This window comes from Malus sylvestris, chromosome 9, assembly GCF_916048215.2.
Source record: "Malus sylvestris chromosome 9, drMalSylv7.2, whole genome shotgun sequence".
Taxonomy (NCBI): Eukaryota; Viridiplantae; Streptophyta; class Magnoliopsida; order Rosales; family Rosaceae; genus Malus; species Malus sylvestris.
This window is the reverse complement of record NC_062268.1, coordinates 20,929,890-20,953,248: the sequence shown is the minus strand read 5'-3', so window position 1 is coordinate 20,953,248 and position 23,359 is coordinate 20,929,890. Positions and strand designations below refer to the sequence as shown.

General features: G+C 38.0%; 1 protein-coding gene and 1 pseudogene across 1 annotated transcript; one reads left to right on the top strand and one right to left on the bottom strand.

The window, feature by feature from the left end:
• The first annotated feature begins 212 nt into the window (after positions 1 to 212).
• Positions 213 to 14,787, top strand: LOC126583785 (D-glycerate 3-kinase, chloroplastic-like; annotated as a pseudogene).
• Positions 14,788 to 15,096: 309 nt separating this feature from the next.
• On the bottom strand, positions 15,097 to 18,077 carry LOC126583784 (auxin-responsive protein IAA1-like). The gene is made up of 5 exons (XM_050248305.1): positions 17,785 to 18,077; positions 17,162 to 17,343; positions 16,819 to 16,930; positions 15,399 to 16,643; positions 15,097 to 15,303 (listed from the first exon to the last, which is right to left on the bottom strand). Exons 1-4 carry the CDS (start codon positions 18,003 to 18,005, stop codon positions 16,544 to 16,546), a joined length of 615 nt encoding a protein of 204 aa, XP_050104262.1. The 5' UTR covers positions 18,006 to 18,077; the 3' UTR covers positions 15,097 to 15,303; positions 15,399 to 16,543.
• Positions 18,078 to 23,359: the final 5,282 nt, after the last annotated feature.

The following is a 23,359-nucleotide window of genomic DNA, read 5'->3' as shown; positions in this document are numbered from 1 at the left end:
AAGTTGGTATCTTTGGTCATAATAAGGTGACGGTGACGACATGCATTACGGTAAATGATGGAGTATATCATCAGATAATGAAGAAAATTGAATTACATCATATCACTCAAAGTCTATCAATCCTATCTAAAATTCTTGCCCGCTTCCGCTTCTCTATTACCACTTGTTAGAAAACAGGGTCGAGAGAGAGAGGAGAGAAAGAGAGCGATGAAATGGCGGCTATGAACATGTTATCTCAGCCATGGCTGCCTACACCATCTCTCTATGCTTCCAGTTCCACCAATAAGTCAAATGCTAATACTACTAATAAGTCAAATGCTAATAATAAATTACATTCTTATCGCAACTCTGTTGCCGCTTCACCCTATGAACCAAATAGATCAAACTCAACAACCAAGCTCTCTACAATTCCCACCCATTTCTCAAAGTCTAGTAATTTTTCTGTTTCCACATTTAATTTCATTTGATTCCTGTAACCTAAAATTTACATGTTTTGCAATTGAATGTAGGATTTTCCTTTGTTAATTTCTCAAATTAAGAGCTAAATGTAAAGATTCTTGCAGTAATTCTTTTTTCCAGCTTTTGTTTGGATAATTAATCATTGATTAACTAGTACATAGTTATTTAGAGGCAATGTTGAATGATTAACAAGTACATAGTGTTTTCACAATGGGAGCAAGAATTTTGAGCCCTAACCAATCAAGTTTTGAAATGACAAAGTTCACAAAATTGGGGTATTTTTGGAATAAAACCTATGGTTACTGAAGAAAATTAGCATGCAAGCCAACACCAGTGAAAATCTTTGCCTAGTTTCGAACACAATACTGTTGGAACTATACAATTAGCAAGAACCCTAAATCACAATCCACATACATGTATCTGAACAAGAGTTTAGTTATCAATTCAATTCAAATGCATTTGATAGAAAGAAATAAATAACTTCTCACCTTTGGTTGCTGTATGTGTGATAAAGTCGTGAAATAGTGAATAAGGAAGAATCTTTTACTCAATGGGGACCTTATGTTCTCACTAGAATATGACTAGTTTCTGTATAGAACCATTTCCTCTTGAGCAGGGACCATTCCATATATAGATGCTGATCCAAACTGTCTTCCACCTATTATGGACAACAGTTGGTAACTGAAAGCACTACTCAATCCTTATAGACATGGGGCTTTCCATAAATTCAACATGTTTGCCTTACGGTCCTACTTTAAAAGAAGTTAACCTAATAATTAACTCTAACTGATTATAATTATAATGTGACAATTCCTTATCATGATTTGTAGAGTCCAAATAAGATTCCAACTAATACGATATTGGCATTTTAGTGTACTGTGTTTGATCAGGCAGTATTTTTAAAGCTGTACTATGGATGGATTCCTTCAATTTTGTTCACTATGTGCTCATATGATTTTTAAAGACTTTGTATCTGTGGATGGATTCTTTAGAGTTGCGAACGTAGTTCTTGCTCTTATCTCTTTGTGGATTTTAACGGCTAGCGAGCTGGTTTAACTAGTTGCACTTAGAACCTTGTATTGCCTCCTCATTTCTCTATTTTTTTTTGTCAAGTTTCCCTTTTAAAATATTATGTATCTTCCGTTGTTGAAAGTAAGTCGTCCTCCTAATAAGTTCCGTCTCTTCCTCGGATTTAAGTGATAATTTGGCCCCTTTTGAAAGAAGGAGAGGAACCAGTTTGCATGAAACTACTATTCAACTAACCAAACAAAGGTGTATGTGTTAGTTACTGACTTTTGCATGATTTTCTTTATGCTTACTCAGATATGACTGCACTTTTCTTATTCAAGCTAAATAACTGTCATAATTCTATCGTTTGCTTGTATGTTGAATAGCTGATTTGGCAGAATTAACTAGTGTTACTGCAGTACTAGTTCTACAGCTTAATAATTTACATTATGGCCGCGCGCTATCTTTTTTTAGTAGTAAATTCTGAATCTATTTTTTATTATTTTGGTTTACATGGATATTATTTTCCTTTAATTTAACAAAATTGGAAGGAGAATAAACTTTTATTCGTTAAAGATTAATAGCATATGGATATAGGTTGGCAGAAAGACTTGCAATGTAAATTATTTTTAGTAATAGTAATGGATCAAGCTGAATAGTCTGAATATGATGTATGCTCTTCACCTCTTTCTATTTCTAGGATTTTTCTTGCAGGCAGTGGATGTTCCTGGATGCAAGACAATTCCATGCATCACAAAAATTCTGCCGGCAGTGAATGTGGAGAGGGTCCATTGTATTTTGTGTTTCCTACAAAGCCTGCAGAAGTTTCTTCTGTGTAAGACCTTTTTAAATTTATATGCTCAGGTATGTTGATAGACAAATTGGGTCTGACCCCAGAAGCAGTGGCGAAGTCCATTGACAAGTGGTTAACACATGGGTTGCACCTGTGCCGGCTGTTTCAGCTCATTGAATTGTATCTGAATGAGCCTCAGAAAGTTAGGTTATATCACTACTATATTCCGATCTTTTTTCGGTGTAATGATCAGAATTCTCAGCATAGATCCTTGTACAAAGATGGAGATGATATTCCTCCTCTAGTGGAACATCACCTTCTACTCAAATTATCCTTTGCCTATTTGTGTACTCTAAGATTCTGTATTGGGTCTAGTTCTATTGGCATAATTTTGGGACAAGGTATATCTGTCTCCTCAATAATGATTGCATTTTTGAAGAGACATTGCTACCATTCTTTATCTTTTCTGTTTTGTTTCATCGTACAATGCTGATTTTTTTATCTATGACGCAGATTGGTTTCAGTGCACCACAAGGTTGTGGAAAGACTACACTTGTCTTTTCTCTTGATTATCTTTTCAAAGTCATGGGCAGGTTAGCTTTGAGCAACTGATACTTCAGATGATTCATGAAAAATAAAAGAATTTGCGTTTGCTTACTGTTTGTTCAAAGCTCAGGAAGTCTGCCTCAATATCCATTGATAACTTTTATTTGGCAGCAGAGGGTCAGGTATCTTTGAAGAAAGAAAAGAGGGGGTGGGGGGTTACGTCGCATTATTCTTTATATTTTTGTTTTTTGATTGGATATTGTACTTTATGTAAGCTAAACTAAGAGAAGAAAATCCAGGAAATGAGCTTTTAGAGGTAGCAATCAATTCCTTTCCAAGTAATTCAACTGATAGTTGACTAACTCATAAGAAATTTGAAAATACTTTCTTAGCAATAACATCTTGTTCTTCTGTTTCTTGTCGCTTGTAGTTACGCGGAACAGCAGGCAGTCACGACCTTCCATTCTCTGTTGAAACATTGTCTGCTCTGACTGAATTCAGTAAAGAAGGTGATTCTCCATCATTCATTTTCATCTGCTACAAAAGCATGCCTATTTTATAATTATGCACACCAAAAATTGTTCAGGTATGAAAATGAAGCTATGCCGATATGATAAGGTGCACAACCGAGAAAATTGCTTTCTGTGTTCATTATTTCCCCTAAACCAGTAGTTCAAAGTGACTCTTCAACTTGTTTTGGTTGCAGTCTGCTTACAATGGAAAGGGTGACAGAGCCAATCCTTCAATGTGGCCAGAGGTTGAGGGACCACTTACAGTAAGTCTGTATGAGGATTTTCTGTTATATGTTGCAATCAATGGGCTTAGGTTAATGCCAATTCAGGATGTTGATACCGTATGGCCCATGTAGCTACGTAATTATATGAAATAGATGTTTAAATGTATCAAGAATCAAGGTCGAATAAACGTTATGTTGAAATGTTTTCTATAAGTATTAATAGGGTTTGGATGTGAAATCAGTAGGTCAAATCCAAAGGTAATCAGTTTGGTGGCATTCGTCGGTTTTGTATAGAAAACTCTAAAATATTATTTTCACCTTGCAATTGATTGGGATTTGGCTTGTCATGTAGGCTGTTCTGTTTGAAGGTTGGATGCTTGGTTTCAAACCCCTTCCCGAGGAGGTTGTCAAAGCAGTAGATCCACAGGTTAGAGGACAGGATATACATCTTTTGTTAGGCTTTGTTGATATTACTTGTGCTGTGTACAAACTTCATCGGTGTTTTTCATCCTACTAAACACAGTTGGATCTCAAATGTTAATTTCCATTAAACAGCTGGGGACGGTGAATAAAAATCTTGAAGCGTATTATGCATGGTACAAGTTCATCAAAGCATGGATAATTATCAAGATCAAGGATCCGAGCTGTGTCTACCAGTGGTGTTTGCAGGTTGGCTTTCATGTTTACATCATCCTGCAACAAAAATACAGTCTCTTTGTTCTTTAAGTACTTTTGTCATTGTCACTGTGTAATTTATAAATGGTTCACTGAACTTGCAGGCTAAGATTGCCATGAGAGAGGCAGGGAAGCCCGAAATGTCTGATGATGAGGTAACTACTCTATGTTGACTTGTATAGGATTCCTACAATTGTAGGATTCCTACCATATTTGGTTTCCTAGTGATTCCTACCATATTTGGTTTCCTAGTTTAGGATGTAATTATTCTTTCCTTATTCGGATAGGATTGTATATGATTGTATATATACCTTTGATTGTGATGAATATAATATATCATTACAAAACATTATTTCTTCTTGGCACCATTCTTTCTTCTTGGCACCAGAGCCAAGTTAGAAAAAAAGAAAAGAAAAAGGAAAACTGTTAAACCCCACCCCCATATTTCCATTCTATTTCTATTTTTCCCCTAGAACATATTTGTTTTCTCTCACTTTAGTCCCTTATTCTCTTTTAATCCTAACCTTTGATCTAGAAATGTTGTTTCTCTTAAACTGCCATGTGGCAGCTCTCAGATCTCTCCCTTCTTCCCTCTCTTCCCGAAACACTCCCAATTAGGGGTGGGTAAACGGGTCCTGGACCCGCGTGTAGGGGCGGGTATTGGCGGTTCGGGGCGGGTCCGTATTCTTTTAGATACAAAACGGGGTGGGGCGGGGCGGGTCCAAGTAAACAAAGGGGCAGGCCGGTTCTAATTTTTTGAAGTCGCAGGCCACCGACCCGAACCGTTTGCAAACCTCACACACTCTCAAATATCTCTCTCACACACACTCAAATCTCACAAATGCACACACATCTCAGCTTTCTGGAAGATTCTCCCGAGTCCTCCCGAGTCCCTCCCTGCCGATCTCTATCTCTCTTTCAGTCTTCCCTATCGATCTCTTTCTCCCAAAGTCATCCTTCTCCATTCGTCGATTCTCCCGAGTCCTCCCTCTCGATCTTTCTCTCCCAGAGTCTTCCCTCACGATCTCTTTCTCCCAGGGTCTTCCCTCTCGATCTCTCTCTCCTAGAGTCCTCCCTCTCGATTCTCAATCTCCTCTCCCACAACACCACTATCGCCGTCGTCTCCTGACTCTTTTCCCAATCGTGACCACCCATCATCGCCGTCGAAAACACCACCATAATCTAAGCGGTTCAGCAGCTACAACAGCTAATAAGTATGCCTAATTTCGCATTTCAGTATTGTTGGGTAGAATTGAAAGGAACCCAGATAGAGAGTTTTAATTTTTATTTGAATTGCATGTTATCCAGTTGAAAAATTGAATTTTCGAGCTACGGTTTTTCGATTTTTTTAATTTGGGATTTCAATTTTATTGCTTTTTCTCATATATGATAATGGTTATGGTTTTTCTAGCGAATTCTGATTATTTTACGATCTGGGTTTAATGATTTTAGATGGGGATCAAGTATAACACGTGTGTAGAGGTTCTTCTTTGAATTGCTATGTGTGCAACAGCTTTGTTCAGTTAGTTATCTAATTGTTGATTCTCAGTTAGGGTTTTGAGCATCCAAGTATCAATTCTTTGTGGGTTTGATTTGTCAAGAGTTTTTTTTTTAATGAAAGAATAAGAATTTACTTGCTTTACTGAATTTTGGAAAATCATGCTGTGAAGGATCTTGCAAGACTTGTTGAAGTCGTCTTTTTATCCGCTTTGGGAGCTCGATTTGGCTTGATTTCAGGCCACTGGTTCGAGTTTGGTTGTCCTTCTAATGGCAGCAGTGGCGGAGGATGCAGAGGCAGAGGATGAAGGTGTTAGGGCTTTTTATGCTGGGCTTGGTTTCGTTGTCCTATTGTATTTGGCCTTGTAAATGTGAATGTGTTGTTGGTAATAAAAAAAAGCAGCCCAATGTCAGACCCAGAAAAAAAAAAAAAAGAGTAATTGGACCCGTAGGCCTGTCCCGAACCAGCCCGTTTAAAACAGGCCGGGTTAGGTTCGGTTCCTAAATTCAAAATCTCTCTAACCGGCCCGTTACATTTTTAAACGGGTAGGTCCGGTTCCTCCAAATTTGGGCCCGGCCCGGCCCGTGCCCAGCCCTACTCCCAATCTCAGAATCTCTCTCTTTTTTTCTGTTATTCTCTCTCTCTCTAGAGCTCCGCGAGCCCTCACCATTTTCCCTATTCAAATTGTAAATCAAACCAACAAATTATGAAATCTTAATCCCTAAAGCTTAAGGAACCCAACCATAGCATTGCATGTGACATCGGTGTGTGGTAGGTTGTTCTGCCATTGAAGCCGTGAACTTCAAAGCTCAAAAACCCGAACCCAGGTGAGACTCGTGTTCTTCTTTCAAATTTCTGGGTTATTCTTGCTATTTTTGATCTGTGACGAAGATTTCATGTGAAAAACTCGAGGGTTTTACCCTCTGTCGAAACTGGTATATCGAAATCGATTCCGACGACGAACTCCGGCAAAATGCCGTCGAATTCTGAGTTGGTGGGTATCTTAGTGCATCTGATCTCTTCCTATTTGTCTCTGTGATAACTGGGAGGAGGTTTGAATCCCTTATTCAAGTCCTAACCCCTGCATGCACCTCAATCTTTATTTTCCAGTTTTCGGCAAGAGAAGAAGGACGAACTCCGGCAAGTTTGTTGCTATGGGTGCACGGACACCTTTGATTTCGAACCCAGGTAATTATTTACCTGTTGTTCTTTTTGACAGTGTGTGTGTATGTGTGTTGTTGAGTGCAGCGTGTGTGTATGTGTGCATATATCTGCATGCCATGCATGCAGCAGTATGCCCTGTGTGTGTGTGATGTAGTGCAGGCCCGTGTAAGTGTGTGTGTGTACGTCCGTATGTGTGTGGGTTGTATGGATGTATGTACATGCGTGTTTGTGAGTGTATATATATGTATGTACTGTGAATGTGTGCACATGTATGTATGCGTTGCTGTGCTCAGTGTGTGTGTACTGTGAGAGAGTTGGGTTGATATTGCAGGGATAGGTATATTATGCAGGCCATGTACAGTGAGTGTGTGTGTGTGTGCATGTTAAGTGTGCAGTGCTTGTGAGTGTGCTGGTGGTATGTGTGGGCCGTGAGTGTGTGTGGTTTTGTGTGTGTGCATGTGCATACTATGCATGTGCAGGAGTGTGTGTGTACACGGGTTGGGCTTAAAGCCCGGCCCTGTTTGTAAAACTTTTGGGCTGTGTATGTGTGTGCAGTGTGTGTAAGCATGGGTTTGGGCTCAAGCCCAAACCACCTCTTGTTCCTAACCTACCCAAACCGAAAAACCCATTTCCATTTCCTAAAATTCTATCTTTTGGGTAGTTTATTAAATTGTACATTTTCGTGCTTAGGTGAAGTTGCTAGTGGAGACTTCCTTAATCTTTTTCCGCATAGTTCTGCTGCTTCAGAGTATCTGTGAGTGGACCACCTTCAAAAATTGCATGTTTTATTTATAGAATTGCATAATTTAATAGCATGCCTTGCAGAATTATTGATTTGAGGAATATTTTACAGGAAGCATGATGATTTAATTATGATTGATTATATATATTTTGAACTATTTTCATTATATTGTATTTTCTAAAGAACCCTCATTCTGGTAGACTATCTGATCGATGACGATAGGATCGATGAATTTATGCTACGAAGTTGTATTTTAGAGATGAATTATGTTTTGTGCGTACCTAGTGAACACTATGCCGCCTGGGGTGAGGATCTGGTGTTGGCATTGAGGCCAGGAGAAATAATCCCTAGCGAAAGGCTGAGGGACACGGAGACAAGCATTGGGTCGGGAAGGAGATATCTCTGGCTACGGGCACAGAGACTGAGGTGCAGGCATTGGGCCGGGAGTATTATTATTCAGTGCACTCACTAGCAGCACAACTTGTGTTATGCTTCTTGATACGATTTCTAATATGATTTCTGATATGATTTTCTGAGATTGATTTGCAGATAGATATATGAATTGTTTTATGGCATGCTAGAGGTTTCAGAAAAGCTATCACTTATTATGCTAGTAGTTTTCATTATATAAACTGTGGGGCTTAGTATGTTCATAACTGTTTTTGTACTATGTATATATACAAGCTTGGTCCACTCACCTTTGTTTTGCGCCCCCATTCAGGAATTTGAATCAAGGCATACAATCCCGGCATCAAGGTACTTCCGCAGCGACATCTCCGAGTCCTCTCGGGGTAGGACCCACTCCTTTGTTCATTCAATCTTATCTTAATTCTTGTTAGTGACTAGGTTTAGTTATATGCTTTGAACACGTTCCTAAATTGTTAATTCATTGTTTTTTTTTTAAATTCATAACCCGTATTTATTTCTTTAGCTTTTGTATCAATTAATGGCTTTCGTCACCCTCTGGTGTCGGCCAGCACGTGTCTATCCTGGTATTCGGGGAATATCTGGGTCGGGACGTGTAAAAAACACTAAACCCTAACTGGGTTTGTATTTGCCGTGTCCCTGATCAATTGCAGCGAGCAACTTAGAGTTGTTGCCCATGTCCCTGATCAATTGTAGCAAGCAACTGAGAGTTGTTGCTGCCCCGTTCTATCAGTTCGTCCACATCGTTCCAGATTCCCACCACAACGCTGCCTTGTCAGTCTGTTACCGTGTTCTAAATTCCCATCACAGCGTTGCAAGTTTTAGGTTAGACTGATAGCAAGACTGATGACTGTAGAAAAAGGGGCCGATTCTAGGATTGTTCCAGCGGCTGCTCCAATTATGGGGCAATTAGAGAATTCAAGCTTTAATATTGCTATGGTATTGGATGAGAAGAACTATGATTTATAGGCTCCTCTCATTCAAATCCATATTGTCGGAAGGAAGAAGATGGGATATCTTCGTGGGTCTATTAAGGAACCTAATGAAGATGATCCTAAAAAATTAAGAGTTGGCTTTTGTCTTCAATGAAGCCAGATATTATGAAACGGTACATTTGGTTGTCTACTTCGAAGGAAATTCGCAACTCTCTTAAGGTGGCCTACTTTGATGAGAATGACGAGACTAGAATTTATTCGTTGAATCAGAAAGCATCATGTCTTTGTCAGAATGGCCGACCTTTGGCTACCTATTTCGGCGAGCTAACTGAGATTTTCCAAGAATTGAATCACTTTAATAAAGTATCCATGGAGTGTGAAAACGACGTCAAAGTGTTTCAAAAATCCACTAAGAGACAAGGAGTCTATTTGTTTCTTAGTGGTCTCGATGATGTATTTGATCAGGTTTGTGGAGAAATGTTGCGGAAGGATCCCCCGCTTGGCCTTCAGGCTTCTTATGCATATGTTCGTTGAGAAGCCGATCAAAATGAAGCAATGAAGATGGAGATTGACAAGAGTGAACCCACAACGAACGAGATTACAAGATAATAATATTATTAAACAAATGAGAATGCCGGAACGGCTACAAAACCCTAAGAGGCTACATTGTGACTAACTTATTATTCTACGAGCTACAAAACATCATATATATAGAGAACTAACCTAACCCTAATAAGCAAGAAAACGAAACCCTAATACTAACGGGCTAAGCCCAAATTCAAATAACAAAATAATCCTAAATTCTAACACCCCTCGTCAAACTCATGGCGGTACACGTTGCCAACAAGCAGATGCGGATGCAAGCTTCATTAGGCGGACAAGACAAAGCAAGCTCCGTTAGGCGGACACGACAAGGCAAGCTCTGTTAGGTGGACATGACAATGCAAGCAAGCAAGCCCTGTTTTTTTTATTTCCTTTTTCCATTTTTTTCCTTTTTCTTTTTCTTTTTCTTTGTTCTCTTTGCGAAGGTCTCTTTCCTTATGTGGTCTTCTTCATACCTGCAAAACAAGCACATTAAACTTGATGATCGGCCATGAGTTTGATACGGGTATGTCAGATGGATAGTGATGCGGGTATGAAGATGGCGTTGGATAGAACGGTGGCAGACCGGTGGTTGGTGGTGTGAGATGGTGGTTGCGGCAGACGAAGGGTGCAACAATAGCCTATTGTGGAATGGTTCACATACGGACGATGGAGGCAAACCTAGTACGAAAACTGGTGGCTGGGTGACGATGTAGCGGAAGGTTCAGGCAGGTAGTGAAGTGTGGGTGGTGATGTGGGTATGAGCGGAATCGATCTGGTGTGGCGGTGGTCTCGAACTGGGGTTTTGGGTTCCTCCCAAGCAAACAAATTCAACCTTTTTTTTTAAACAACAAAATTGATATTGAATAGGCAAAAAAATCGATATCAACCCCAAAACAGATTAATTCCCAAAGGATTTATCCTGCTCTGATACCAAGTTGAATATTAGAGTTCGCAACAAACAAGACTAACAAAATAATAATATTATAAAACAAACGAGAATGCCAGAACAACTACAAAACCCTAAGAGGCTACATTGTGACTAACTTATTATTCTACGAGCTACAAAACATCATATATATAGAGAACTAACCTAACCCTAATAAGCAAGAAAACGAAACCCTAATACTAACGGGCTAAGCCCAAATTCAAATAACAAAATAATCCTAAATTCCAACACTACCATGGCAGCAAAGGCCCGTGGATCATCTTCTTGGTCGAACCGAGACGGGTCCCAAAACCGGCCAGGACAGACTCGTCCTAACCAGACAAGTTGGGATCGTCCTCAAGGTAAGTGCCCACATTGTGGCATGACAAGACACTCCAAGAGTCGCTATTTTGAGCTGATTGGATATCCCGAGAATTGGGATAAGAATTGTGATCCTCGGTGCAACAAATCTCGAGCTTCCGTTGCAGAAACCAAGGGTGATTCGAACCAGATAGCGGACAAGGTATCTGCCATGATTGATGCGGTAGGTAGTGATGGTAAGGCACTAAGTACTTCTACTTCTGTTATGAATAATACATGGATAATTGATTCAGGAGCTATTGAACATATGATTTGTGATTCTAAACAAGTTCCATCACTAAAAACATCCACACAAACCGTTCTTGTGGTTCCCTCTCTAAATGATAATTTTTATCCGTTGCCCAAATAACCCTTGCTTTACACTGTTTAGTTTTTTTTGGCCCTATTTTTGCGTTTTTAAGGACATCCGAACACGGAAGACGATTGGTTATGGTATTAGAAGAGGGAAGCTTTATTACTTGGAGTTGACAACCAGTAGTTCTGGCTTACTGACTCAAGCTCTTTCCATTGATGATTCTCAAGGGGATACTAATAAAGTGTCAGACATCTGGATGTGGCACCGGCGCCTTGGGCATGATTCCTTTGGTTATCTGCACAAGTTATTTCTTAGTTTGTTGATCACAAGTGATGTCTCTCAGTTTAAGTATGATGTTTGTAAAATGGCTAAGAGCCATCCAACTTCCTTTCCTCCCAGTTTAAATAAAAGTACCATTCCTTTTATGATTGTGCATTCTGATGTATGGAGGCTGTCGAAAATAGCTACCCTTAGTGGTGCTCACTGGTTTGTTACTTTTACGATTGTACCAGAATGACTTGGGTTAGTTTGTTAAAGTTGAAAAGCGAAGTTAGTTCGACCCTTCAAAAGTTCCATAAAATGGTTGTTGTGTAATATAACAGGAATATCCATGTTCTTAGAAGTGACAATGGAGGCAAATATGTTAATATGGAACTTCGTTCCTTCCTCAAACTGCATGGTATTGTTCATCAGACCACGTGTATGTATACTCCTCACCAGAATGGGTTGCCGAACGCAAAAATAGACACTTGTTAGAAATGGTTTAATCTTTGCTCATTCAGGCACATCTGCCTCTACATTATTGGGGTGAGGCACTTACGTCTGCGGTCTATTTTATTAATCATCTTCCTTCTCGTAAGATCAATTTTCATTCGCCATTTCAGGCTCTCATGTCTCAGACTAGCAGTCCACCAACTCCAAATCTTTCCCCGCGGGTCTTGGGGTGTGTTGCTTTTGTTCACCTCCATCTTCCTTAACGAAATAATAAACTTGAGCCACAAGCCATTCGTTGCGTATTTTTGGGTTATGCCACTACCCAGAAAGGATATTGTTGCTATCATCCTCCAAGTAAAAAAATGTTTATCACTCAGGATGTGATTTTCCATGAGAATGAAATGTTTTTTTGGATCCTCCGCGTCCTCCCTTAAGGGGGGGGGGTTACCGAAATAGTGAAGTTCCGACCCGAGATAATAATGAAGTTTTGACATTTGATTACTTTTCCGTGGCGAGAAACGATCTACATAAAGAGCAGCCATTGCAGTCACCACATTTGGAGTCCACGACATTTGGAAAAGAACAACAGCCCATATTTTTTAGTGATCAGCCCATTGAGCTGCAACAAACAAATGTGGAGAAAGACTAGCCCACGAGTCCCACAGGGTTTGGGCTCGAAAATGAGCTGCAGCCCACTATTTGCGATGGAACCGAGCAACAACCATAACAATTGTCACAGGATTTTTCTCCCGATGTTATGAACTCGTCTTCTGTTAACTCTCATAACCAATCGCCTTCTACACCGGATACACCTCCACTTCGTCGCCTTCTAAAGCGTATTAACCGAGGTATTCCCAAATCCACTTATGAGGCAGATCCTATGTGTAAACACAAGTATTCCGTGAGTGAGCCAAATTCGAATTCAAGAGTGAGATATCCACTAAACAATTATGTGTCTACCTGTCACTTGTCAGAATTAAATAAGTCATTTGTATATCAATTATCTACTGCATCTATTCCTAATAGTGTGCATAAGGCCTTAGCAGATTCCCGCTGGAAAGATGCAATGAATCATTGAGTTCGTTGAAGAAGAATGTTACTTGGGAAATAATTGACTTGCCAGTTGGAAAGAAATCTGTGGGATGCAAATGGGTCTATACAGTGAAATACAAAACAAATGCAAAGGTATATCGCTTTAAAGCAAGATTGGTGGCAAAGGGGTATACATAGAAATATGGCATCGACTACACTGATACGTTCCCACCAGTGATAAAGATCAATACAGTTTGTGTTCTACTGTCCTTAGCAGCAAACCTAGATTGGTCTTTGCAACAATTCGATGTAAAAAATGCATTCCTCCATGGAGATCTAATTGAGGAGATTTACATGGACCTTCCACCAGGGTGTAATGATCCGGACATACGGAAACAAAAGGTATGCAGGCTCAGGAAATCATTGTATGGGTTAAAGCAGTCTTCGAGAGCCTGGTTTGGTATATTTACCAAGTCCATGAGGGCATTCGATTATAGGCAGAGCAATTGGGATCACACATTATTCCTGAAACGCTAGAATGGAAATGTTACAGCTCTCATTGTATATGTGGATGACATGGTGGTTACCGGTAACGATCCCGTTGAGCAAGCAGCCTTGAAAGATTATTTTCCCATAGAATTCAAAATGAAAGATCTTGGTTCTTTAAAATATTTCCTTGGGATTGAAGTGTCGAGATGCAACTTTGGGATATTTCTATCATAAAGGAAATATGTTCTTGATCTATTGGAAGAAACCGGTATGACGACGTGTGAGCCAGTGTCTACTCCAATGGCTGAAGGAATGAAGTTGGGTATTGATCAGAACCAAGTACCGGTTGATAAAGGGAGGTACCAAAGGTTAGTTGGAAGATTAATGTATTTGGCCCACACTAGGCCGGATCTTGCTCGTGCCTTAAGTGTAGTTAGTCAATATATGCATAATCCAAGAGATAGGCTGGATCTTGTGCATTTCAGAATTGAGTGCTATACAAATGTTGATTGGGCAGGATCGACGGATGATAGGTGCTCGACATCCAGGTATTTCACCTTTGTTGGGGGAAATCTAGTAATGCGGAGAAGTAAGAAGCAGAATGTCGTATCAAGGTCAAGCGCAGAAGCCGAATTTAGAGGCATGGCACTTGGTATTTGTGAAATCTTATGGCTTAAGTTTCTGTTACAAGATTTGCGGGTCAAACATGGTCAGCCGATGAAGTTATTTTGTGACAATAAAGTTGCTTGTGATATCCAGTGCAACATGATAGGACCAAGCATGTAGAGGTTGACAGGTCTTTATTAAGGAGAAGCTAGACAACAAAGTAATTGAGGTTCCTCCCATAGGAACTGAAGACCAAGTAACATATATTCTCACTAAGGCTGTCTCTAGTGACAAGTTCTCGAGGTTTCTAGACAAGTTGGGCATGTGCAACATCTATGCACCAACTTGAGGGGAAGTGTTGACTTGTATTAGGATTCCTACCATTGTGGGATTCCTACCATATTTGGTTTCCTAGTTTAGGATGTAATTATTCTTTCCTTATTCTGATAGGATTATATATGATTGTATATATACCTTTGATTGTGATGAATATCATTGAAAACTATTCTTTCTTCTTTCTATCTATATTTGTATCTTATAAACTGTCTGCAGATTCTGCAGTGGGTTCCATAACCTGAAACTGATGTTTTTTGAGAGCTCTATTGTGCAGGTAAAAGACATTGTTTCACGATACTTGTCAGAGTACAATGCTTACCTTCCCACCCTTTACTCTGAAGGTCCAGAAGGGTCAGATCCAAGGCGCCTCATCCTCGTAGAAATCGATGAGGGAAGGAACCCTATCTTTAGTAACTATTAAAGTTTCAGAGAGACGGGCTAATGGTCCAACACTGATATTGTTCCTAACTTAACCACTTGCTGGTTACCAGCAGGAGTAGGGTTTCGTCCTAAAAGGCCTCGGTGTGATGAGGAATGGAATTAGGTAATTACACATTGTAAATTCTTTTGTCAAATTCCCGATGTGGGATTTCCAACACTAACTAGGCAAAATAATTTGAGATATGAGATCCATCAAGGCCCAGTTTTGAGTTCTTGGAGATGTCATTTGCACCGGTGGCCGGTGTTAGAGAAGCATCATGTAGTGGAAAAACATTTCGATGCAAAGAAATAATGTGTAATTACACTGGAATGAAAAGAATCATTTCTTTGATGCAGGCATTAACTTATGTTCTCGTACAGTCGATCAATTCGTAACATCAATGTAGAATTTACTCACTCCTTACTCAATATATTGTATGTTTCGAGTAAAGAGATCTAAGGGCAGCAACAGCAGACCCCGTTCAAGCAGGACTCACAAGTCTCGTAGCAGCAACAACAGCAGCACAACGTGAACAAGCTGCAACACAAACGCAATCCAACCATAAACAGAAGTATAAGATGAAGATGGAGGAGGAAAATTCGAAAAGCGAAGATTTAACGATTAAAACAAACCAAGCATAGAAGCAGCCTTTCTCCTCCTTGCGTCGCTGCACGTGATCGCAGCACGACATCCTTTGTCTTGGTGGTGCATCCATGCCTTTTCTTCTCTGATAGGAGGCTGCAGAAAAATACTTCAAAGGATACCAGAAAATAGCATATATAAGGGCTTTGTATAAAGGTTTGCAACTTCTAACTTCTAACCAGTTGGATGTAGTTTTCTCACTGCTCCATTTATTTTTGTAGTTAGAAGAATGGAATATGTCCATCTCCCAACTTACCAATTTCACGTGGAAGCTTTAAATGTGAGCAGAAATATGTGACTTTTAGTTGAACGACAACTTCAGACATGAAGTTGTAATTGACATTTCGAAATAGTCATTCGGCACTTCCTTCTTTACGAGAAAAAAATTGAGATAAAACAAATGTACGATTAACAAATTGGTAATAAAATCTTGTAAAGGATTTTGATTTTGGTGCTTGGTTGTTCAAAATTTGCGGCGCATAAAATAATGAAGACAATAGCCTTGTTTTGATTACCCTTTAGATTCAACCAACGTTGAAAAAATATGGGTGCTAACTTGAATATTTTATCCATGTGAAGGTAGAAGATGGAGAAATATGAAGAAAACTTTCCTCCTAATCCCCACAAAAATGGTAGAATTGAGAGGAACAACTTTTTTTCATTACTTTTCCATCCTCTATCTGCACTTGGACAAAATATGCAAGTTGGCATCTAAATATTTATTAAACAGTCATTGAATCTAGTGAATTTATCCAAGCCAAGTCAATAAACGAGATAACTAACTAAGAAATTATTGTTTTATTGATACTCCAAAATAGTCATTATGCGTTTTATATACGAAATTTATTAGATTGTATCTAATAAAGTATACAATCCAGGTAAAAAGAAGAAAAAGTGTGACAAAAGGAAGTGCATTAAATACCAAAAATGGCAAAATGCAGACTTACAGAGAATTGCAGACGGATCACTTTTATTTTTATCAGTTTTTTTTTTCTTTCTATCTCATCTAATCAAAACTCCCCGAACAAGAAGAAAAAGCCTCTGTACATACATCTCCTTGTATTTTTCATTATCTCTCTCTCTCTCTCTCTCTCTCTCTCTCTCTCATCATATGTAAAACAGTAAAAGGCCTTTTTCAGTGTGTGCTTGTGCATTGCGGAGGCGTCCTCGGAACTAATCCGATCGCCTCTGAGCTTTTCATCAACCGGAGCCGCTTGCATGTTTCCACAAACATTCTGTTCAAAGAAAAATAAAGGATCAATACTGAATAAATATGATGAACAATTTACTCAAAACATTAGAAAACATTAATTGTCTGGTTGTGAATCAGGATCGCCAATATTTTAAATGTTGCGGTCTTAGTCTTTTATTCACAAGCTGACAACATTAGACAAGAGATTGAAATCTTACTTCCATGGGACATCTCCAACAAGCATCCAATCGCCATCTCTGTGTTCATAAGTTGGTACATATTCCACCCCATTTGCAGGGTCCATGAGCTTGCTCTCATTTAAGTAATTACCTGCAGTAAACAGTAATAATACGCCACGACACATTAGAACTAGGACATGGGACCATGGGTTTCCAAAAAGAAGATAAAAACTACAGGTTTTCTAACATGGGCCGAAGCATATTATGCATTTGGATTCTCGGCCGTGAATCTTTAGCAAGTAGATAAAAGCACAGTACATATTATGCGCCGATTCATTCTAGAATTCTCAAAAAACTACAGATAGTGTTGTTAGATACATACGGATTTTTAAGAAGGAAAACATGTCCTCAAGAGCACCCAAAAGCTGCTGATAGCTGTTGTACATCTCAAGATCAACCTTGCGCAGATATGGAGCTCCATCAACTGCCACTTTCACATATTTGCAGCTGTTCATCAAGTTCTTCCTTGAAACTCTCACTGGTGGCCATCCAACCACTTGTGCCCTGAAATATTCACATAGAATTTTCATCAAAACACATTGTAAAAATAAAATTAAAAGAAAACTCTTTTTAGTGTTCATGTAATTTTTTACAATAAAATCATGTAGACCATCATATAAAATTTCCATCAATCACATTACAAACTTGAAAATTAAAGAAAATCCATTTCATTTTTCATGTAAATAGTAAAAAAAATTCATGTGAGCGTCCTTAAAACCCTTTTCGATGTTCATGTCGTCATCATAAAAAAAAAAAAACTCCCACAAAAAAACTCATAAGTTAAAGAATATTCAGGGTTAGGCCAGATGGCCAAGACAGTGTGTTCGTCCCTTTCACTTAGGTTCAATTCCCCATCATCGTAGATTAGAGCAGTTTGAAATATCGTAAAACATTTCAATTTTCAAGTAACTGAATTGTACAATATATTCACGTGGACAAACTTACTTAGCTGGAGCCTTATGAGTTTTGTCCCCACCATCAACAACACTATATTGATCACAACATTCCACCCCTGCTCTTGACGACGATGAGCTCGAGCTCCCAAGACTAATATCAACGGTCTCTGAGAATCCACGTTTCGAGCCCGAACCAGGCAACCCTAAGGTCAGCTTCGTCTCATCGTAGTTCAGTCCGTCCGGCGGCTGCTGCTTATTTTCCGGTGACATTTTGAGAGCTTTTGCTTTGCTTTTACTTCAATGTGATAAGAGTGACCAGCAAGTTTGGCCGGCCTCTTGGTGCCCTTCATAATATATAATGGTGAGAGGCAGAATGTGGCCGGCAAAATGATTCGGCCAGTGGGTAGAGGACACGTGGTAGGAAAGAAAGGCTGTGATTTATCCATGTTGTGGCATCGTGTGATGGATTGAAGCGTGTGGTTTGGTGATTTCTATGCTTGAAACTCAAAGCTTGGCCCCCGCGGTGGGTCCAGTTCCGACCTGGGATCCCGTCTCATTATTTTTATTTTTTAGCTTTGTTTTTATTTATATACATGAAAATTAAAATATAGTTATTGTTGCAGTTCCAAATTTATTAAGAACTAGTCTCTTATCACACGCATACGTGTATGACAATTGATATTTTTATATTTTTTAATTTAAATAATTAATTTAAATATTTTAAAAAAATAAAAAAAAAGAAATGAATTAATGACGTGAAACCACCCACTAACGTGAAAGGTTTTGTTTTTGTTTTTTTTTCCTATAATTTTAAATATTAAATTCATTCAAAATAAAAATATGGTTAAATACTTTAGCTTCTTTTGGTTCAAATATAATTTATGAAATTCTTAAAGGACAATTCATGGTATTTTGAATGTTTCACCATTTTAGGGTGCTCACTTTATATATATAGATGTAATTGTTTAAATGTTTAAATACCTAAAATTCCTTAACCTTTTAGTGTCATTTCAAATTGGTCTCAATTTTTTTAAACATTCCAAACAAGTACCCAACCTATTGAAAATGTCACTATCCATTATGCCCTAGTTAAAAATCGGTTAAATTAACTAGGGTTTACTTTGTCTCCAAAATCAATAAAAAGTCATGAAAGCATAATATCTACCAACAAATGGTCACTACTAGCCCCATGCCATCACCTCCAAACCCAACACAAAACCACTAACTTCACCCTATAACTCTAGCTACCAACATCGAGAAGAAGATGATGGAGATTGCTGAAAGGATATGGACTGTCATGATGCGGCTATCGTCATCTTCACCGCCACAAAGAAGAATTGGAAGCTTTATGAGCTGAGAATCGGCATATGAGGAAATCACATATGCAGAAACAAGCTTCTTGAAACCTTATCTGAATTCTTAACACTCTTTTTTTGTTAGGAAATTGCCCATCCTAATATAATTTCAATTTGGATCCATTTTCGATTCAATTCAATACTTGTTTGTTCATGGGGTTCCATATTACATAATCTATCTTTGAAATTCAAATTTCGAGGCAACTAATATTAATGTTGACCATGATATACCCAATTGGTAGATTTTGAACATAATCTATGTTTGAAGAAATTAACTGGAGCTTAACGGATGTGACATTTTTCTACAACTAGCATTCAAAGGTTTTATTTTATTCAGAGAAAATAGAGGGAGAGGGCAGCGATAGTCTATCAGCATGCTTGTTAAGCTCCAATTAAATTTTTTCAAACATAGATTATGTTCAAAATCAGTTATGGGCTGCAACAGAACATGTTGGCGGATTTCTAATGTTGGTGGATTTCTACAACTAGCATTCATAACATGTTATTAGCACGCTCACGTTGATGTGCTAAGGAACTTCTGAAAATTCTTGGAGGAGGTTTTTCTACAACTAGCATTCAAAGGCTTTCATCGTTTCCATCCAATCCAGGTTCTTCTAAAACACAAAATCGATAATTTATAAGCCCTGATAGCATGAAAACATTCGTCATGATGCACAAACCCTAAATTTATTGTTGCTTTATATGCCTATATTGCATAAATAGCTCAATTATATATTGTGCATACATACACAATATTATGTTTTATTAATGTATATTGGATATTTCTAAGTTTAATTGTGTAATTACAAAGAAAACAAGAAAATAGAAGCAAAAACTAGATATTTTTTAGAAAAAACCTTAATCGCTCCTAGTTGAGGCACGACCTGAAGCTGTTAGGTTGCCTCTTAGCCCAAGCCCCTATTGGGATGCTTCCTGCTTCCAACCCGCACTCAGCTCCTGTTGGGGGACGCTGTTCACGGTTTACACCGATCCAATTCTGGTATGGCATGAATGTCTATATTTTTGCTTCCACGACTGGCACCTATTTTGTCTCGGTCTATTGAATTAATTTAAGTGACAACCAATCCATAAATTGGACAAAAAACATATTTTTGGCCTGCAACCCACTTTTGCCAAATTACAATTCAATATTTTATTATTTTATTTGAACCATTAATATCATTTCATAGCCTGAAGCTACTTGAAGCAACCCAAATTCTCTATATAAGTTGTATATTATAAATTTATTTGAGAGATTGGTTGAAATGATCATTTTTCAAATCTAAATTGTTGAACAGTATTTGATCCATATGTCATCAATGTATGATCTTTATTAGACATGACAATTTCATGCACAACCTATTAACCCGACACGAAAATAAGAGGTTTCAAGTCAAGGCTTTAAGGGTCAGGTGTGTTATTGGGTCAACCTGTTAAATCTCTGTTATATAACAGGTTGATTCACGTTAAAAATACATTCTTTCACAAACTTTTCAATATTACACAATAAATTTACGTATTTAGACACATTTTAACATATTTTAAAAAAAGGCCAAGTTTTTCAGATTATTTTTTAGCAAAGTTGTAGAACAATTTTCACGTACTATATTTGTTTCTTATATCACGTACTATACCCATTTCGTATTTTTCATGTAATATGATTGCCAACATGAAATTCCAGCGACAAATGAAACAAGAGTACGTGTACAAAGTAATATTTGTATTAATGAAAGTTTAAGGTTACAATCTCTAATTAAAAAAATGTTAAACCTTTGATTCGATCTCTAGAATGCAAAGTGTGTGTACGGTGGTAGATTCGAGGGTCATAGGGACTTGTTCTCAAACCAAGGAAAGTCGCAAGAGTTTGGCTTGAGGTGATGGAAGAACCGGCATGTGTAGTGGTGTTTGATGGTTCTTCACAAGTGTGGTGAAGAATGCAAAGAGTTTTATGAGTCTTCTGAGTGTGTAGAGTGTTTGGGAGTTTGAGCTTCTCAGGATGTGTGGGTGTGTATCTCTTCTTTATCTTGGAGCCTCACAATTATAGGCCTCTCCATGTCTTGATTGAGGCTTGATTTGGTACTGATTTTGGACTTGATTAATTGATGAAAGAACCAAGACTTGATTTGGACTTAATTTGTTGATGAAAGAACCAATACTTGATTTGCACTTTATTCGTGATTTGATGAAATCAAATAATCTTGATTCAATTAAATAATCTTTGATTTAATTAAATCAATCAATCACCTTTCATCCTTAATTTGGTCAATCTCCTTGATTTGGCGTTCATTTCATTTGTGATTATTTCCTTTAATTAAATCAAGGTTAATTAAAGATAATTCCTTAACTATTTTTCGTTAAATGTTGACGCGTGTCACTCTTGATGATTCGTTCGGTTTTGATGAGTCACATGGTATGTGTGCAACTTGTGAGACTTACAGTGAGCATCACGTAAACCCTTGCAGGTCAAAACTTTAATTTGTTGGTGATAATTTCGGAGTCTACAACGATATGTTTTGAAAGTGATAAATATGTGGCATTGTAGTGCTTAATGAAATTGTAGTTCTATTGTTGATCAAAAGGAGCTTACGAAGTCAAATGTTAATATTTAGTAATTTCATATGAGTTTTTTTATGTGATTATTTATTTAGCGACGGGTGAAAATGATTCAAGTTGAGTAACCCTTTAATTTTAATGGGTTAGGTGGTGTCACGACATGACTTGTTAGAATAACGTGTTTGACATAAAAACGATACAAACACGATAAACACAACCTGTTTGCCTATAGGTCTCTTCATATCGTTGATATTTAATCGATCATTTGTATTTAATTTTGATTTGTTCGTCATATGAAAATTAATCTATGATTATTTTATTACATTTCTCAAATTATTTTACATATAAAGATACTTGAAACTAAGATATAGTCAAACTATCTAGGGTCTAGATCCTCGTCAAATCCTCTTTCTGAGGATTCCGGGGATCCATGAATTGTGTCCGTTTATCGTATATAGTGCGGTAAGAAATCATTTTAAATATTTTTATTTAAAAATAAACATAAACAGTACTTGACAAAAATTGACCGCACGATGTACAATAAACAAACACGATTCACGAATCCCTAGGATCCTCACCAAAAGAATCCAGAGAGGATCCTGTTGGAGTATCTAGAACATCAGATAAAACGTGTGAAAAAAGAATTTTTTTTTTTTTTTAGAGTTACTCTATCTAATCAAAACTAGCAGAGAAAAATTCAATGTTGAATTCAGATGTGAGACTACACTAACCTTGAAGATATTATGGGGTTTGATAATGTTTCAAAATGACATCACATGGAGTGAAGGGGAGTAGATATTTTAGGTTGAATTATCCCACAATCTGCTCTAAGCTTCAATCCTTGAAGAAATCTCCATGCTTTGAGTACAACGATATATTTTATACTAAAGGAATGGGGGAGTTCGACTAAATCACACAATGGGCAACTTAATTTAGTATCGAATTCGTTGTCCACGAAATTCGAACTTAAGACCTCTTACTTACATGTGTAAAGGAATACCACCAGACCGTAGTACTAAGTGACCTCGGTTAGTTAACAACAGACCACTCTACAATTGAGCTACTGAGGAACAACGGACTTAGGGCTGGTTTGGTATTGTTGTGCTTTGAAAAAAAATTGTTTCTGCTGTGTTGTGATAATAATTTCATTTTTAATGCTTCACGTTTTCAATTTTTTTTCACCTAGAACTGTGAAAATAAGATGTTTTTAAGTGTTTACCAACACCTTTTTGAGCTCAGCTTTTTTTTTTATACCCACTTTTTATAAAAGCACCTAAGTATCAAATTAGTACTTAAAGAAGCCGACTTCTTCCTTCATTCGGAGAAATCATTAGGAATGGAACCAATGGAAAGTCGTATGCAAAAAAGAAGTGCAAAATGGACAAAAACAAAGACTTTGAAAGAAAAAAATATATCATCAGACCGTAGTAGTGAGAGACCCATTCTCCTTCCTTTGTACAACACTGTAGACTAGCACAAGTCTAGAAGGTCAAAGGAAGCCATGAAGTGAAGGGAAGAAAGAAGGAAGGGGAAGGATATGCCTCTAAGGGCAAGGGACCCACATGTCATTGTCCTTGTCTTGAGTATTTAGGTATACGTCAACTTTGTGGAAGTTTCCCTATGCCTTAAAATTCCTCAAACTCAAATGTGACCGTGTTTGTTTGTCAGTTGCTGACGCTTTCCGCCCACAGTTTATCGTTGATAATCAGTTACTTC

Coding starts and splice junctions, on each gene's coding strand:
- LOC126583784 (XM_050248305.1), bottom strand. CDS start 18,005: ATGTCACCGGAAAATAAGCAGCAGCCGCCGGACGGACTGAACTACGAT. Junction 17,344..17,784: donor ACTCATAAGGCTCCAGCTAA/GTAAGTTTGTCC, acceptor TGAATATTTCAG/GGCACAAGTGGTTGGATGGC. Junction 16,931..17,161: donor GTTTTCCTTCTTAAAAATCC/GTATGTATCTAA, acceptor TGTTTACTGCAG/GTAATTACTTAAATGAGAGC.